Raw genomic sequence first — 17515 nt, forward strand, 5'->3', positions numbered from 1 at the left:
TCTTTTCGAAATAATGTGATCTTTAAAAAATGTAGTCTTTTTGCAAAAAAATGTCAGTTTTCTGTCACATCTAAACTTTGTAGAAGTCATCATTCAAACATTATGGACTACTCAGATAACCAAACTTTTTGGATAGAAGCTTGTTTTAACTTAAAAGCAATCAAATAATAAGGATAGTGGAAGTGGCAGCTGGCTAATGGAAGTCAAGTTAATGTAAAATATATAAACATGAAAGATATTCATTCAACTATATGTATTAGCAGTTAGGTTGTTGGGTTAGATTAAACATTACAATAATTTGTTAGATTTAGTCAGCCCAATTTCTTGTTCAAATTTATGAAGCAAAGCTTAGTAGTTTGGCTTTGATCCATGTGGGTGACCATGGAATAGAAAAATGAAAAAACATTGTCCCATCAACAAAACAAAAATGAATGTTGGAACATAAATATGAAATAGAATCAAAGTAGTCACATTTTATGTACTGGATTTATGTTTTTTGTTGTTTTTCTCTCCCCTTTTCCAATGTACTTTTTCTTGTTCTTTGTTTTCTTTTAATGTTTGAGTTTGTCAACAGATGTATGCATTTTTTCCTCCTCTTGCTACTTTATGTATGATTTTACTTTTGATTTTTTATATTGGCTTTTCACCAAACTTATGTTTTTGTTCTACAAAAGCTTCTCTTAAAAGGGGAAAGTGCATCAACAGCTCTGTAAAAAGATTACACTGATTGAATTTAAAGTAAAACTGCATTTCCTGCAGATACGTTTACCAATGTGCACCAAAGGCACATGTGATATCTTGATGTCTTGAAGCAAACATAATGTGGAAAGTGAAGAAAGGAGTTTGAGAAAAAAAAAAGGCAAACAGGAGCTGATTTTTTTGTCTTTACACCAATGCATATTTTAAGAATCAGAAACACTCCATTTCCAATAACTCAGTTGTGAACATAAGCTAATCATTATTATAGAAATATTTTTGAACGCACTAAAAATGAAGGTCTGGATTGATCAGAATACTTGAATGTTTTGTTGAGGACTTCTGAAACTCCTGCTGGACTGTGTTTGTGTCAACACTTTTCCTCAATCCTTGAGATTTTGCTTTTAAGATGCTAACATTAATGTCTGTAATCAGCTGCAAATACTTTTTTTGTGAAAACACATACATTATTTCCATTATTCTGTTGTAGCTACTAAAAGTGTTAAAGATAACACAGAAAGTGTTAAAATTTGCAAAAATGTGAAAACTCCCAAAGAGCTGCTGGAGAACATTTGCTAAATGATGATCTAGTGGGAGGTGTATTCTTTTTCTTCTACTTGTTTTTCGTATGAAACTAAGTGGGACATAAAGTAAGAGGGTGTGCTCCACCTGATGAACTTTTGTTCTGAAAGTGGCATCTTTAAGGGGATATTTAAAAATATATATATCTGAAATAAAATCATTTAGTATAAACATATTTCAGTCTCTGTTATATCATCTTAGTACAAAAAACATGGAGGAAAATGTTTGTGATTTAAAGTTTCTTCAATTTTAAGTTAGTCCGCATTATAAAAACAACAGGAGATAATTTTAATATTGTGATTTTAATGTGCACAAAGATTTCTTTTTGCTCTGTTAAAAATATTAACTTGGAAAACTATTAGTTTTTAATTGTTGGATTACAAAGATTCATTAGGTTTTTTAATAATTTTATGAAATAAAATTAATTAGATTTTTCCTAAAGATGATGAATTTGCCGCTAACACAAATGTTCTCTTCCCTGAATCATCAGGCCCTTTCAACCACGTGAAGTCCAGTCTGCTCGGCTCTACCTCTGATTCAAACATCAACAAGTACAGCACCATCAACAAGATCCCCCTGATTGCTCTCAACTTCACGGAGGGCACTGATAAGAAAGCTCATTCTCCCCCAACCTCTGAGAAAGCCATCATAGCACCAAAAGTCAAAGACAGAACTCACAACGTCACAGAAAAAGTTACACAGGTGAGATTAAAGATTTTATCTTCAAGTACAGACTGAACTCCAGCCCATTATTCTAAAAGCCGATAAGTGCTCCACAAGAATAGATAGAGCTTCAAGAACAAAATGACCCCATTCTGTTTTTGGAGTCCTGATTTGGGAGATCTTATCCCTTATTCTCAATCCGTATTCTGGGTAGAACTTTATTTTTGTATTGTGTCTGAGAAATATTAAATATGTTGTTATGGGAAAGACCTATGAAGACTTCCTGTGAAATCTTCACTTAGGTCTTTTGAACTCTGAAACAATAAGATAAGAAAGACATAAAATATGAAATTGTTTGACATGTCAAACATTCACAGATTTTTTATATCTCAAACCTGCTCACATAGCCAGAAGGATCTTTAACCACACACACAGTGTGTGTGGTTCTGTCAGCTGAAGCAAGAACATGAGTAAATTATGACGGGCAATGCTAACATGACACAAATGGGGGATTATTTAATCTAGTGACTGATTCATAAGCTGGACTTTAAACAGACATTTTAGATAGCATAGTAAAAAAAGTGCAGTTTGTTACTACAAACAAGTACAGTAATTGCAACACTAAAAAGATCTTATTCCTTATTATGTTAATACTGATTACACACATTTTCTTTGCTCTCGTCCTTCTTTTTTTCCCCCCACAATGATCGCATCACTCTTCGTAAGCTTTAACATTTTAACCATTGTGGGTACTGAAGGTGGTGAAATTCCACCCAGCTGGAGGATATTGGCATGCATGCATTAATGCAGTGGTCCCCAACCCCCGGGCCGCGGATCTGTACCGGTCCGTGGACCAATTGGTACCGGGCCACGCAAGAAATAATTAAATACTTCCGTTTTATGTGTTGAGTCTGGAGGATCTTTTATTTTAAAAATCCTTTAACCGGAATCTGTCTTTTACGTCTTGTGCGCCAACATTGAGCCCACAAGCAGCAGAATGAGTTAGAAACAGCAGCAATAGCTGCCCCCCCACCCCGGTCCCGCAAATTTCCGAAGTCTCCACCGGTCCGAGGTACTAAAAAGGTTGGGGACCACTGCATTAATGTATAATGCAATACTGGCAGATTTGACATTGCACAATTTTGTTAGTGACATGCTTAGAAATCCTATGTTTAAACTTCTTTCAACATACATGCCACCATCTTGATTAAATACTTTCTTACATTTTGATGTGAGGTTTTGAGGCACTGCTTAATGATGGGTGGCATGGCCAAATTTATAATCCATGTGTATGTGCTGAGAAGAACAGACCAAAGAAAGAGATCCAGGGCCCCCATTATTGCTGATACGCTATTTTCTGCTTTGAGAGAATCCCATCTTTGTCTAACATTTGAAAATAAACTAAAAGGAAATGAGAGAACAACTCATCCCCCTGAACACCTATGACAAACTACAGTCAAGCCAGAGTTCATCCATCTTAAAAAGAAATCAATCACGTTTTGCTCATTAAAGAGACTGCATGACAATATTTCTTCTTTTCCTCAGTTAATCATGTAACCAGTGAACTAGTTGATTTATTGTTATCCTTTAGGTCCCTGAACTGTTAAAATTACTTTATAAATTTGATTTAATTGACTAAGAAATCTTGACTAAGCTGTAAGAAACAATAAACCTGTCAGAATTTTACTAGAAATTAAATTCTATAATTCTATATTTCAATAGTAGTGAGAGGAGTCGTGTTAAACTGCCTCTCTTTCCACTTCTCCAGGTCCTTTCCCTTGGAGCTGATGTACTTCCAGAGTACAAACTGCAGGCACCTCGCATAGATAAGTTCACCATCCTCCACTACAGCCCCTTTAAAGCAGTATGGGACTGGCTGATCCTGTTGCTGGTCATCTACACAGCAATCCTCACTCCTTACTCTGCTGCTTTCCTACTCAATGACCAGGAGGAGCAGAGGAGACGTGAATGTGGCTACTCCTGCAGCCCTCTCAATGTAGTGGATTTGATGGTGGACATCATGTTCATTATTGACATCCTCATAAACTTCAGGACCACCTATGTTAACCACAACGAGGAAGTGGTTAGCCATCCAGCTAAGATAGCGATCCATTACTTCAAAGGCTGGTTCCTCATCGATATGGTTGCAGCAATCCCCTTTGATCTTCTGATCTTTGGCTCGGGATCTGATGAGGTCTGTTGTTTTTAATGTGTAGTCTGTATTTTTGTACCCATTTATAATGCCTTTGAGCTTTTCTCACATCATCCATGGGATGTTTGCTCTATTAACTGGACTAGTTCCCAAGGGGAGCTCCTTAAAGCCGGAATTTTCCTCTGGGATATGAAAGGATTACTTCAAATTTGATGTTTTTCTCCCTTAGTGTATTTCTTTATATCTCCTTTTTTTCTGAATGGTCCTCATTCTGGTATCCATTTACATGGATTAATGGCTTACCGAATCACAATCAATGGTGCATTTATGTGAGGACCCGACCAGAAGAGTTATGTACACAGCTGGCCATGTTAGATGGTCATTGGCAGGCTGGCTGCCAGCTCTGTCAGCTTGTTTGTCTGGCAGGAGATTTCCCCTAAGGCTCTGGATCCACTTCAGGGCTTTATCGTGCTTTGTGGCCACTCCATTACACCAGAAAAGCTCCTGATTATAGACAATAATCATCTTTTCTATCACTGCTGCTGCTAGTGCTGAGTCATTTCACTGGATCACAACAAATCAAAAAGGAAATGGGTTTCTAATTTTATTTTTTCCTTTCACAAAAAGAAAAAAACATGTCTGGCTTCAGCAAATTGTCACTGTAATTGAGACATTATGATGACATCTCAGTTCTCAACTTCTATTTATAGCTTCTCAGCTTTAGTGTTTATAAATTTTAGACTGATCATGAGAAATTCAACTTGGCTTCATTCTCACTCACGAAGGGAACATAAGGAAAGCAGATGGTTTTTATGAGGCTCATTTAATTTAGAAGCTTAATAAGACAGCTATATCCTATATTAGGATATAGCTGATATAATATGCCTATATTATGGCAAACATTAATTTTAGAATAAGATGTGTAAAATGTGATTCTAGTGTCGTATCAAAAGACTGATATACTGTAGTAAGAAATGTAGATGTATCATAGAAACATATTATACACATATATATATACAGTATATATACATTCCGATTGACTGAAGACTAATTTCCAAGTTTTGCTAAGGAGTATTATATAGCGTTTGCAGCTTTCTGCCAGAATTGGCCTGTATTTAGCTCCATTGATTGTTTAATTAACTTTGATCAGCAGCTCAGTTCAATAAAGTATCACACTATCCATGTAGTGTTCAGAGGTACCGCTGACATGTTTATTTTGTTCCTGGGTTCTTACGATGCTGGATCTTTCAGTATTACGGCTCTTTATCCATGTCACCACATCTGAGGGTGTACTGACCCTAACTTTAGCCAAATCAAGCATCACTCAACCATGATACTTAATACTGTGTCATTATGCATTTCATTCTTTGTCTATGTATAAGATGACGTAATTTCCAGGAAAGTGCAGACTGACTGTAATTTGAATTGATAATGCTAACATACAGACTACTGCCACGTAAGTGCTGACAGTCTTTCTTCATGTGGATTTTCTGCAGACAACCACTCTCATTGGCCTGCTAAAGACAGCGAGGCTCCTACGATTGGTGCGTGTCGCAAGAAAGCTGGACCGTTACTCTGAGTACGGAGCTGCTGTTCTGATGTTGCTCATGTGTATCTTTGCCCTAATTGCCCACTGGCTGGCCTGTATATGGTATGCTATCGGCAATGTGGAGAAGCCCTACCTAGAGCACAAGATTGGCTGGCTCGACAATTTGGCATTGTCCATAGGGAAGAGATACAACTACAGCGATCCTAACTCTGGTCCCTCCATCAAGGACAAGTATGTCACCGCCCTTTACTTCACTTTCAGCAGTCTCACAAGTGTGGGCTTTGGGAATGTTTCCCCCAATACCAACTCAGAGAAGATCTTTTCCATATGTGTCATGTTAATTGGTTGTAAGTATTGCTGCTTATCCATCTTTGTTTTTTCTCATTTACATTTAACCCTCTTGATTTTATTAGGCATAAGCCTTGATTAATGTATCTCTGTTCTTATAAATATTGTTTAAATTATGTTCTAAGTTCCAGCACCTTTTTTGATCAGTGTCTTTATTTCAGCCCTCATGTATGCCAGTATTTTTGGAAACGTCTCTGCCATCATCCAGAGACTGTACTCTGGGACAGCCCGCTACCATGCTCAAATGTTACGGGTCAAGGAGTTTATCCGCTTTCACCAGATCCCAAACCCTCTCAGGCAACGGTTAGAAGAGTACTTCCAGCACTCATGGACCTACACCAATGGCATTGACATGAACACGGTAAATAAAAAAATTTAAAAAAAGAATAACCAATCAACCAACCAAAAAATAAATAAATAAAAAGAAATACTTGCATTTATCCGTCCTTGCATTAATGACTGTTTAGGATGCTAAAAAGAGCTTTCTTTCTTTCCTTTGCGCCACATCTGGACTGTCATCTCCTCATTGGTAAGAGCAGGAGGTACATCCATTTGCGCCATTTGTTTTGTCTATAATCTATTTGAATATTCCTTAAAGAAAAGACATAATCGTATTTCAAAGCCATTTAATTCATGTTATTGGAGTTCATGTTATATATTCGTGGTAAATTTAAATATTTTATTCAGAGCTAAAATGGTTTTACTTTCTTTTTATTAGAGCTATATTTAGAATGCTACTTGGATGGGTAAAAATACTTAGTAATTCAGATAAATAATATAAATTATGTTTATATTTTCCCACCATAGTACTATTACGGTACTTTTTTTTAACATTTTGCTTAAACCTGATTGGAAATAATCCATATAATTACAGATTGTTATGTTGTCATAAGTGGTTAATGTCTTAATTGCTGTAGATAACTTGATTTACCATAACTCTAGTAGTGGGTGCGGGACGGCTCAGTTTGTTGTACATGTGCAATATATGAACATGTGCAACCAACTGACTTTTGTAAATGTAAAAAGACTATTACAAAGGCTTAATTGAAAAGTAATAATTTAGTTTTACCCTATTTAACTGTTTTCGCTGACTGAAAATATATTCATTGTTCTGTTATTAAAACAAGATGAAGACCTCTTTAACATTGGAGTTGTTTTAAGATGGTTCACTTTAGTCTTAAGCTGTTTTCATGCCCATGCTTCAGTCTTTTTAGCAAAGTAAGCTAGATTACCCCTGAATGAAGATGCCTGCTCAAAATATAAAATGTTTGACATATGAGATAAAAGGTTATGCATTTTGGTCAGCTTCTTGATCAACAAATAATAAAAAAGAAAAAAAGAAAATATAAAGAAACTGTTTCATTTGACTTTCTCTGAAACATCCTTAAATAAATAAATCAGTTCACTGCAAGAAAATTTTACTTAAATCTATAAAAGATTCAAATCTATGTAGTTTGTTGTTGCAGCACATAAACATTGGCTGACCAAAGTACTACACAAAATTAGTTAGATATACTGTATATTACTATACATGAATAAAATGTATAGATCAACTCAATTCCATATTGATCAAACAATAGCAATCATCTTTGACTAAAAGTCAGTCATGTCAGATAGACAGAGATTTGGACTAAATAATTAGCTAGATACCTTAAATTCATCAAAGTGTCCCATAAAATATTTTATTTTTTTTCAAACTAGCCGATTTCTATTTGTACATTTACATTGTGATATAGTGTTTTATATTTTAAGTTGAAAACCTACTATTAAAAATGTTTGAACTGGATTGGTAAAATAAAAATGATCATCATATTGGTTTAGATAATAGTATTAGTGAGCAAAATGACATAATGAAATAAGCAAATATGGACACATTAGTGCTTTTGGCTGCTGGAATGTCTACAAAGTACATAATCTGCACAGGCCAAAAAAATGTAAAGAATCAACACATAAAGATTTTAAAAACTACAACAGCTATGGATTCTGAGGAGCTATTTACTATTTTAGTATAGTTTGCGAAATTAATTCTTGATTTCACAAAATATGTTATAATTTGCATTTTCTGTTGGATTCTTTCTCAGTTGTTTTTTTTTTGTGGTTTTTTTCTGGTGTATTGTACTATCTTCAAATCTCAATATCCTTTTCTTCCTTAGTGAAAGTGCAGTTATTTGTCTTGTAACTGAGGACAGCTTCCACTTTGTAGGACATAGATTATTAAAGCATTCCTGTATGATATATAAACTATTTTTGAGCATTTTGCTGACAGAGTTGTTTGTGTGTCACAGGTGTTGAAAGGTTTTCCTGAATGCCTGCAGGCAGATATCTGCCTCCACCTTAACAAAAATCTTCTAGAGAACTGTAAAGCTTTTCAAGGGGCAACCAAAGGGTGCTTGAGGGCCTTGGCCATGCGCTTCAGAACCACTCATGCTCCTCCTGGAGACACTCTGGTCCACAGCGGCGATGTTCTAACAGCTCTCTACTTTCTGTCACGGGGCTCAATTGAGATACTAAAGGATGACATTGTGGTAGCCATTCTAGGTAAATATACATTTTAATTTACTATTTTTACTGCAGTTTTGCAAAATCCATTATAGCTCTTTTTAATTTGGTGGATGGATGGATTGATGGATGGATGGATGGATGGATGGATGGATGGATGGATGGATGGATGGATGGATGGATGGATGGATGGATGGATGGATGGATGGATGGACTGCAATGCTGTGGGCAGTGTAAACTGAGTTGCATAAAGATTGTATTTGTCTGACCTTTTTCTAGAGAGTTGAATGATTTATGCATGTGGTGACAGTCTCTGTTAAACATTAAATCCTCAACTCTTTTGCAATAAGATGACATTTTGATCATCTGCAAAATGTCAATATTATCTCCTGTAACAGGAAACACAGTGAAACCTCTGAAAAGAAATTTTATTTGTTCAAATGTAGAATTTGTAATTTAAAATTTTACATGTAAAAGCTGTTTTCCCATGAAAACTGAAAGAAATTAAACTATTGATCTCCTTAAGGATAAATAAAGTATATTATATTCTATTTTAGAATAGAATAGAATAGAATTCAACTTTATTGTCATTGCACTGTCACAAGTACAAGGAACGAGATGTAGTTTGCATCTATCCAGAAGTGCTCTACGAGATATAATATTTATTTACAGATGTACAAGACTATGTATGGATGGACTATAAGGGGTTATAGCAAAAGATATAGATATTGTGTATAGATATAAATATGGAAGCTATATGCACAGATTATACAGATTATACAGAATATATAAGAATGTTAGGGAATGGATTATAGATAAATAATGGCAGATAAAATTTACAGGTTATATGTGTGTGTGAAGAAAACAGTCCGTTCTATTCCAATATGCTGAAACTCCCCAATCACACCTATCAGAAATGGGAAACACAATCAGAATAGCAGTAATTTTTGTAATAACAAAAAGCTAGAAGTATTTCATCAAATAAATAACACAAAACTATAAAGACACTAAAACCACTTGTTGTAGCATACATGATACAGACAATGGAGAAATGGTAGAGGTGGAAAATATTATTTATTTGAAGGAGCAACTACAGTACTTCCATTAGGATATCAGGAAAATTACTAGGAGATTCTCCATTTTAGGGAATACAGATTTCTGTGGACTCACTTTCCGACACAACTCCCACACATTTAGGCAAGGCTGCATCAAGATCAGGTCAGTGACTTTACAGTCTGTGCTAGCACTCACATCACTGTCACTGGGCTTGAATCTAATAATAAATCGTTCCCTGGCTGGAAACAATTTATAATAATGTGCATCACACTAACATTGTGCATATTTATGTTGCATGGTACAACAGCTTTGTCTCATTTAGGCTGCAAAAAGTAGCATTACACTTCTCATCTCTTTGATGGCTCTGTAAGGGAGAGCCACCATATCGCCATTGGCTTCTTTGCTGGTATTGTGACAGCTGCAGCAAAAGCAGGAAAACCACAACAGGGTAGACAGCTCACATTCAGCAGCAACACATGAAGCCTACTGATAACACTGAGCCAGGTTTGCTAGAGGAGTGCAGCTTGACGGCTCAGGAGGTTAACACATTTACCTCCTGAGCCGTTCTCTTCCCAACTGTTTGGTTGGAAGAGAAAATCTGGATATCTATGCAGAATTCTGATTTGTAAAAAAAAATATTCAGATGTGTTCAGTTAAAGTTTTCACTGTATCCCCGAATATCTTTGTACTTAAAACAGTTATTTGACAACTAAAAGTTGGCATGAAAACAAATGTCTTGATTACTGTAAAGACTTTAATAAATATTTTTCTACTACAAACAGCATTAATACGATAAGATGACATTTTTAACCAAATGCAAATATAAACAGATTTTTTTATTTGTTTACGTTACAACCACAAAGTTTAATGTATTATATGGTGATTTAATGGAACAGATCAAAAGAAGGTACCTAATTGTTTAGTGGAAAAAAAAAGATATCAGGTTTTCTAAAATAAATATTTACAAATGATTGTTTGAAAAGTGTGATATTAATTGTATTCAGCCCCTTGAGAGAATATTTGGTAGAGTCAGAATTGGATGCAATTCCAGCTATAAATCTTCAAGGATATGTCTTGACAACCTTTGCACATGGTTTGCCATTTTTCCTTTGCAAAACATCAGAATTTAGGTCAGTTTTTAAGATCGCTAAACATCAATTTTCAGCTTGTGCCAAACATCCTTAATTAGATTTAGGTCTCTGTGTAGCATGTGGCTACCTGCATGTGGGGTGGGATTTGGCTTCTTCACAGCAATTGAACAAACTTGCCAATTTTCTATAATGGCAACATTTCTGGAGGAGATGACTAATAGTTGCCTGCTCAACATATTTCCCCAGCTGACCTGTGGTTCTATGCAGATACTCTAAAGTTACCATGGGCCTCTTAGCTGTTTTTTTGAATAATGCTTTCCCTGTCTTGGTCTGCAGTTTTGACAAAAGCTTTCCATTTTCAGATGACTTGTATGAACAATGCTCTGATATAGGGGGTTATTACATGAAAATGTGAAAAAAGTTCTTGTAAGGCACTATATACTGTGGTCAATAGTGATTTTTTTCCTCTAATTTGGAGACATGGAATGTTATGTTGTTGTTTTTTTCTATCTTCATTAAGTCTATACCTTATACTGGATATGCTCATAATGCCCAGACACTTTTTTTTCTCTCCTACTAATGTAAAGCTGGTTGCATTGGTGTGAAATTAGTCTGCTGCGCTAACAATTATCTAAATCCTTGTGTTGAGAGCTGCTTGTTGGGGAGAAATGTATCACTCTGTGTGCGGTTTGCCTCTGCAGTAGAAAAGTGTCTGGTGCGTGCTGTGAACGGAGCACTGGCAGCCAGCGTATCATATCTCTTTTTCCTGAACCCCTGCTTACACAGTTGGCATTTAGTGAACCCCACACTGCAACAAAGGGATTTTTCATGATGGCCTTTAGACTAGACCTCTTGTCCTTTGCAGAAATGGGTCTCTATTTTTGTAAAGGGGATGTTTTTGTATCACCTATTGAAAACTAAGCCTATTGTACAGCAGATTCCATGATATTATGAGAGTTTGCTGAAGAACTGGCTTTATTAGGCGCTGTCTCCTACTCAAATATTTCCTTTGAAGTGCACAACAAGTAATGTGTGTCAATCACCAGCAGCCCTCTCTTTTACCTCACATCAAAGTTGATTTGTGTTGGTGCGTATTCCTCAGGATGAATAATGGATCAAAGATAGAAAGGCAGCTGATGCCCAGGCCTTGGGAGAACATCTTCAGAGAGAGGAGACCCAGTTTGATTTTCATTAACCACAAAAAAGAAGCACCTCCTCTGCCCTTTGGAGATAAACAACAAACAGTTAGATGTCCCACTGGAAATCTAACACAAATTCTTCTGTGTCAGCACATAGGTAAAGAGGAAGTATTTCTCCCTTTTGCTAATTGTATCTCTTGTGTACCCTTAACAGGAAAAAATGATATATTTGGAGAAATGATCCATCTTTACACCACACCTGGGAAGTCCAATGCAGATGTGCGTGCTCTGTGTTACTGCGACCTGAGTACCATTCAGAGAGAAGACCTGCTGGAGGTGCTGGATATGTACCCAGAATTCTCTGACTATTTCTTCAACAACCTGGAGCTTACCTTCAACCTCAGAGATGATCCAACAAAGGTTGAAATGCTTAAAGCCGTTTAAGAAAACACACAGATTCACTCATAAGTTTGTGTATGCTCCTTAAGTTTATCTGTGTAATTATTTTTTGGGCCATTAATTTTACAGTTGAGCCCTTCTTCTTTTGCTGTGGAATTACACAACAAATTGCAACAAATTACTCAAGTGAGTTCTAAAATCAAGAAATAGATGCTTGAGTTTTTTTCTTCAGCTTGCTAAAATTAAACCACACAGTTCCCCTACAATAAATTCCAACTTGTGCACCCAACTCAGTTGTTTTTGTAAATCAAAAAAGTTGTATGTTTTATCTTCAGTCTGACCCACTAAAACAAATGCTTAAAAGTAATTAAAATATGTATGACTTTTTGCCAGTTATGAGCATACTTAAACTTCTGAACAGAACGGTGTTTTGAGTTTTCAACTATTGAACATTTGTTAGATTCTAACCTTTTTGCACAACTTCTGAATTATTAAAAATATTGACCATTTTATTTAGTTAATTCAATCTACTCTTTTTAGTCTGTTGGTGTCCAAGAGGGTGATCCAGATGCTGATGATAATAGAAGCATGAAAAGAAGAATCTCGTTCACCCCAGATATACCTACAGGTTAGAAAAGACTTGCAAAGCATTCACAACTATTAGAAATGTGCTCTTTATTGTTGTTTTATAAGAATCTGTGATCTATGTGAAATATACCCTGTTGTTTTTCCCACTGACTTCTTGATTAATTTCCCTCAGAGGAAAACAAAGAAGCAGATAAGGATATTCAAAAAGAGAAAGGCTCTAACTCCTGCCTGAAAAAGTGCTCAGTGGCCCTGGGTTCTTCCTCACTCAGTGTTCCAGTCCTGGACTCGGACCTTATTGTGAGAGACGGCTTAGACAGAAGACCCTCTATAGAAGGTAAGATAACCTATTTATAACTGTAGTAGAGAAGTAATTTTATCTGCAAGCTATTTCTGAGAATTTACTGGGTTTGAAGTGGATATGACCTTAAAGATGAATGGGTGTGTGATTTTAAAAATGTACTTTGACCTCCCAATTTTTTTGACAAATGTCTTGGCATTGATTTTTATTTCCAGGAAGTCAGACTTTCTTGTGATCTTTTACATTTGTATTGATCATTTGTTCTCTAGGTTTTCTGAAAGTTCCCAAAGCTTTTCTTTGGAGTCCTAATTGATTGTCTGGTTTTTGCATCAGAACATGACAGCTGATTCTGCAGTGTGTACTTAAAAACTGAAGAAACCAGGCAAATAGAGGACACAAAGGAAAAAGTATATGGCTTGAAAAAACTATCAGCAGTGAAAAGTCTTAATAAGCGCAGGGGAAAAAGTCTAACAAAGATCTGAAACAGGACTTGAGAGATGAATCCTCCTTCACATGATGCTAATACCTATTTGGAAATCATTTATTATGCTAGAATAAAATCGTCAAACTCTATTGAGTAGTGTTCATAAACTTAACTAACAGTTTTGACAATCAGCCCATCAGCTATCAAAAAATTGAATTCAAACTAAATTGGTCCTTTGCAAAGCTGTCTGTTATGTGTGGACACAATGCTGGTTCATCTGTTTGGATTAAAAGGAGCTTTTTTACGAGTGAATGATTCATCGGTCAGAATTAGATGGATTAACACACACACAAGAATAATTCTCTAACAAATTTGAAAATTATTGATGAATGAGCTGAAGAACAAAACATTTGAATGACCTTCAGGAAGATTGGAATACTATCGACTAAGAAGACCATGAAAGGTTACAATAAGTTATTAATTGCTTAGTTGCTTAATTGTCTCAAATAGCAGAATTTAACTATAGGTGGGCAATGTTTCTGTTTTGTTATGCTTTGGTACTATTTGGTGACATTTTTCAAAGTAGAGTGATGGATGCATTAAACAAACATTCTGCTTATGTTCAGGTTTAAAACAAGGAGGTTTTTGTTGAGTAGACAAATGAGCTAATTTGAAAGAGTTGAACTGAAAATATTAGCTAGAAATTTGTTTATCATTACACCCCTGCAAAAAAGTATTATTTATTATAATCTAAAATATGGACCCCAAAGACAACCTATTCCAGTCATCTTGAGGTTCCTTTTCAGAAAAAGTTATTCTCTCCTTTGAAGGCAGTTGGAGATCTGAGTGAAAAAAATCTGAAGACTGGTCTGCATTTAATCTGTGCAGCTCATGCTTTGACAAACCCACCTGCAAAGAAGACTCTTTCAGATAAAATTGTTGAACTAGCCTGGTCGTTGTTTAAACCCACAAAAGGGGGCACAGCACATATCACAGGACAGCCGGCAGGAAACTGCCGTGTGCCCAGCAGAGATAACAACAGGGCAAACATTTGTTGCAGAGTCCACCTGCAACAAAAGCTTGATAGATTACAAGGACAAACCTACACACAGCTCTGGAGCAAAGATTAATTACGTTCTATTTTGGTTTTCTTTTTGTGTGGTGAGAACGTTGTTCTGAGCCACATATGAAAAATGTAAAGCACATGTGTTGGTGTGGTTGTCCAGATCTGCGCTGTGATAAATGGGCCTGTAAGAAGCCTGAGGACTACCTGGATGAGTCAGCACAGATCCAGGACCAGAGAGAGGACGATAATTCTGCCAGCGAAATCACATACGGCGAGGTGGAACAACGCTTAGGTCAGCTTCAGGAGCACTTAAACAGGTACAAATTTTTAGAGTCAGCAAAATAAAGGTCCATCCTAATTTTTCTGCCGTACTCTATGAATTAATTGGAGTGGAAACTTTATTTGTTCATACAAACATATGTTTTTTGTTTTGTTTTTTTAACAAAGATATAGATAGAAATATGTGTGGATTTTTTTCTATTCATTCTTTTAATGAAGTGGAGGTTGCAGCTGCTATCTTTGTTTGGACAGATATAGGACAGAAATCTCAGGGCACCTATATTTATATGTGGTGAGGCACAATAGCAAAGAGTGAGAATTAATCTAAATCAGAAAAAATAAGAACAAACCTAACATAGCTAAAAGTTGTTGAAGTGCATGCAAAATTTACAAAGTTAGATGCTAAAGCTATATGTAGATAAAAACTGAACAAGTTACGAGTAATTGTCAGGCGATGTGAATTTACCCTCTAGAAAACAGGTCAGCTGGTGCTGATGCTAATGTCTAGAGATTTTCCATTGATTAATGGCTTAGGTCAGGGTTAGAAAAATGAATTATTGCTCATTTAGTTTTACAGATTACACATAAACTTCTATGGTGATGAATTTCTAAGAACATTATAGGTTATAAGATGTGGTGAGGCCATTAGACTAGAATAGACTTATGGGCAATGCAAAATTGAAGGAAGCATCATAATAAGTGCCCATTAACTATTTTTAAACCCTGTGTATGACAATGCATAAGCCAGAGGATAGTTCCAAAAATGTCCTAAATTTCAGAGTGACATAACAAATTTGTGCTACTAAAGAAATTTCCAAAATATATTTTTCGTACATGTTTGCATCATAAGGTAAAAACATTGAAATTACAAACGCAATTCACACAGGTGATCTTAAATTTGATTAGAGATAGCAGAGAAAAAATAGGAGAAAATAAAAACAGCCACTACAGCTTGAAAGTTGAGTTGGGAAACGTCATGTAAAAAAAAAAACATAGCTTCTTTTATGTAACTCTGATGTTATATTTACACAAACAAATCACTCCATAGCCTCTGAAAGATGCCAAATGAACAAACCTGAACACAGACAAAACTGAACTTACCAACCTGAAATAAATCTGACAAGGGGTAACGAAACACAAGATGATTCATATCTCTAACAAAACTTGGACATGGACCCTAAATACAAACTGCTAACAACATACAAAAAGCTACTTAAACTAAAGAATACACATTTATGCCTCTTTAGCGTGAGCTAGCGGTGCAATCCAATAAGCCCCTCTTTTATATAGCTGCTTTGAAACCTGGCCACCATTTTTGGTTTGGCCAAGGCTCCCAGGGACCTTGTAGATCATTGAACACCAGTATATGAAAGACAAACTAACCAAATGCATTGAAAGTGCACACCTGCAACCTGGACTAATTAGCAAAATAAACATTCTTAATGTTTAAAGTGATGAAAATAGGCATAAATGCACATATTATGCTAAGTGACAATTATTGACTTCTACGTTGTGTGGTCACCTTGAACATAAAGCTATTTAAGAAAAATATTCAGCTGACACTGGGGGAAGAAGAGGCAGAAACCATATTTATGCAACTACCACTTCAAAGTTGTTTTTTCACTACTTTCCTTTAAGGATGACATACTGTGGTTCATAATATTTTTACATTGTCACCTCCCACACTGTTAAAAGGACAGAAACCGAGCATTGCATGTTCATGAGTAGGTGGAGGAAGACAACAAGCTGGCAGAATCTGTTGTAGGAATCAGAGTGGGAGGCTGGATCTACTGGAAGCAGGATATACTGCATCTCCACAGAACCACAGCATATTAAACTTGAGAATGAGTTGGAGCAAAGTCTGTGCTATTTTTAAGAGGTGTTAAATAGAACAGAGAAGAAAGAAAGTGATGACTAAGGACAAAGTCTGAAAGAAAAGTTTAAAATATAATCAATGTTTTTCCAGGCTGTTTTCTATAAACAGACATTTTATTCTCACCGTTTTGTGAATGAGGAGTAACATCGTCCATATATACTGTAGCCACCTGAACTGCATGAGTTATTTTTAGCTGGGATTGTAGCAGCGCATGTGAGAAGGTGTCATGGTTCCTGAAAACTAGGATAACTCGTTTTACAGTGCACAAATAAAACATCTCATCCACTGCACTATACCTGACCTTATTTTCTCCCTAATGCACACTGGCTGCAGGATCAGCAGCACTTTTCTGTCATGTTGAGTTTTTTCTGGCTTAACATGTCTGAAAGCATATGGCAGAGGAACGAAAAGGGGTGATGTAATATTTTCTGTGAAAGCTTCTTGAAAATAACCCCCCCCCCCACACACACACACACACACACTCACTCCCCCCTCTCTGCCCCTCAAAATCAGTTTGTTACATAAAAGGGAATATGCTTATGAAATTCATTGTACCTCAGATAAAATAATTGAGTGATATCTGGTCCTAATTAGATTGACTTAACAAATATAATAAACAAATTTGCACAATAAATGGTGAACACACCTCCCACACAAAGCTCATTATCACTGCTTGCTGGAGCAGTATTAGTCTTCCAGCATGTGTTTCCACACCTTTACATTCTCTTCATCAGTCCTCCAGAAAAGAGCACATAAGCTCCATCTACCGCTCAGTGACATGCACCGGGTGTTTTTAGCCTTTATTAGACT

The 17515-nt window shown here is 36.1% G+C and overlaps 1 protein-coding gene across 3 annotated transcripts in view; it reads left to right on the forward strand.

The window, feature by feature from the left end:
* The window catches only part of LOC102237880 (potassium voltage-gated channel subfamily H member 7), a 43978-nt gene that overhangs the window by 21973 nt on the left and 4490 nt on the right, over positions 1-17515 (forward strand). Inside the window, exons 5-13 of one of the 3 annotated variants that reach the window (XM_023336880.1) lie at positions 1769-1980; positions 3710-4135; positions 5590-5989; positions 6152-6352; positions 8274-8528; positions 11990-12195; positions 12715-12802; positions 12935-13096; positions 14711-14867. In XM_023336880.1, coding sequence (XP_023192648.1) covers positions 1769-1980; positions 3710-4135; positions 5590-5989; positions 6152-6352; positions 8274-8528; positions 11990-12195; positions 12715-12802; positions 12935-13096; positions 14711-14867 — 2107 coding nt within the window. Of the gene's footprint in view, positions 1-1768; positions 1981-3709; positions 4136-5589; positions 5990-6151; positions 6353-6529; positions 6613-8273; positions 8529-11989; positions 12196-12714; positions 12803-12934; positions 13097-14710; positions 14868-17515 lie in introns of those variants that run through there. The other 2 variants (XM_023336882.1, XM_023336881.1) reach the window with 2 other exon arrangements.

This window comes from Xiphophorus maculatus, chromosome 7 (genome assembly GCF_002775205.1).
Source record: "Xiphophorus maculatus strain JP 163 A chromosome 7, X_maculatus-5.0-male, whole genome shotgun sequence".
NCBI lineage: Eukaryota > Metazoa > Chordata > Actinopteri > Cyprinodontiformes > Poeciliidae > Xiphophorus > Xiphophorus maculatus.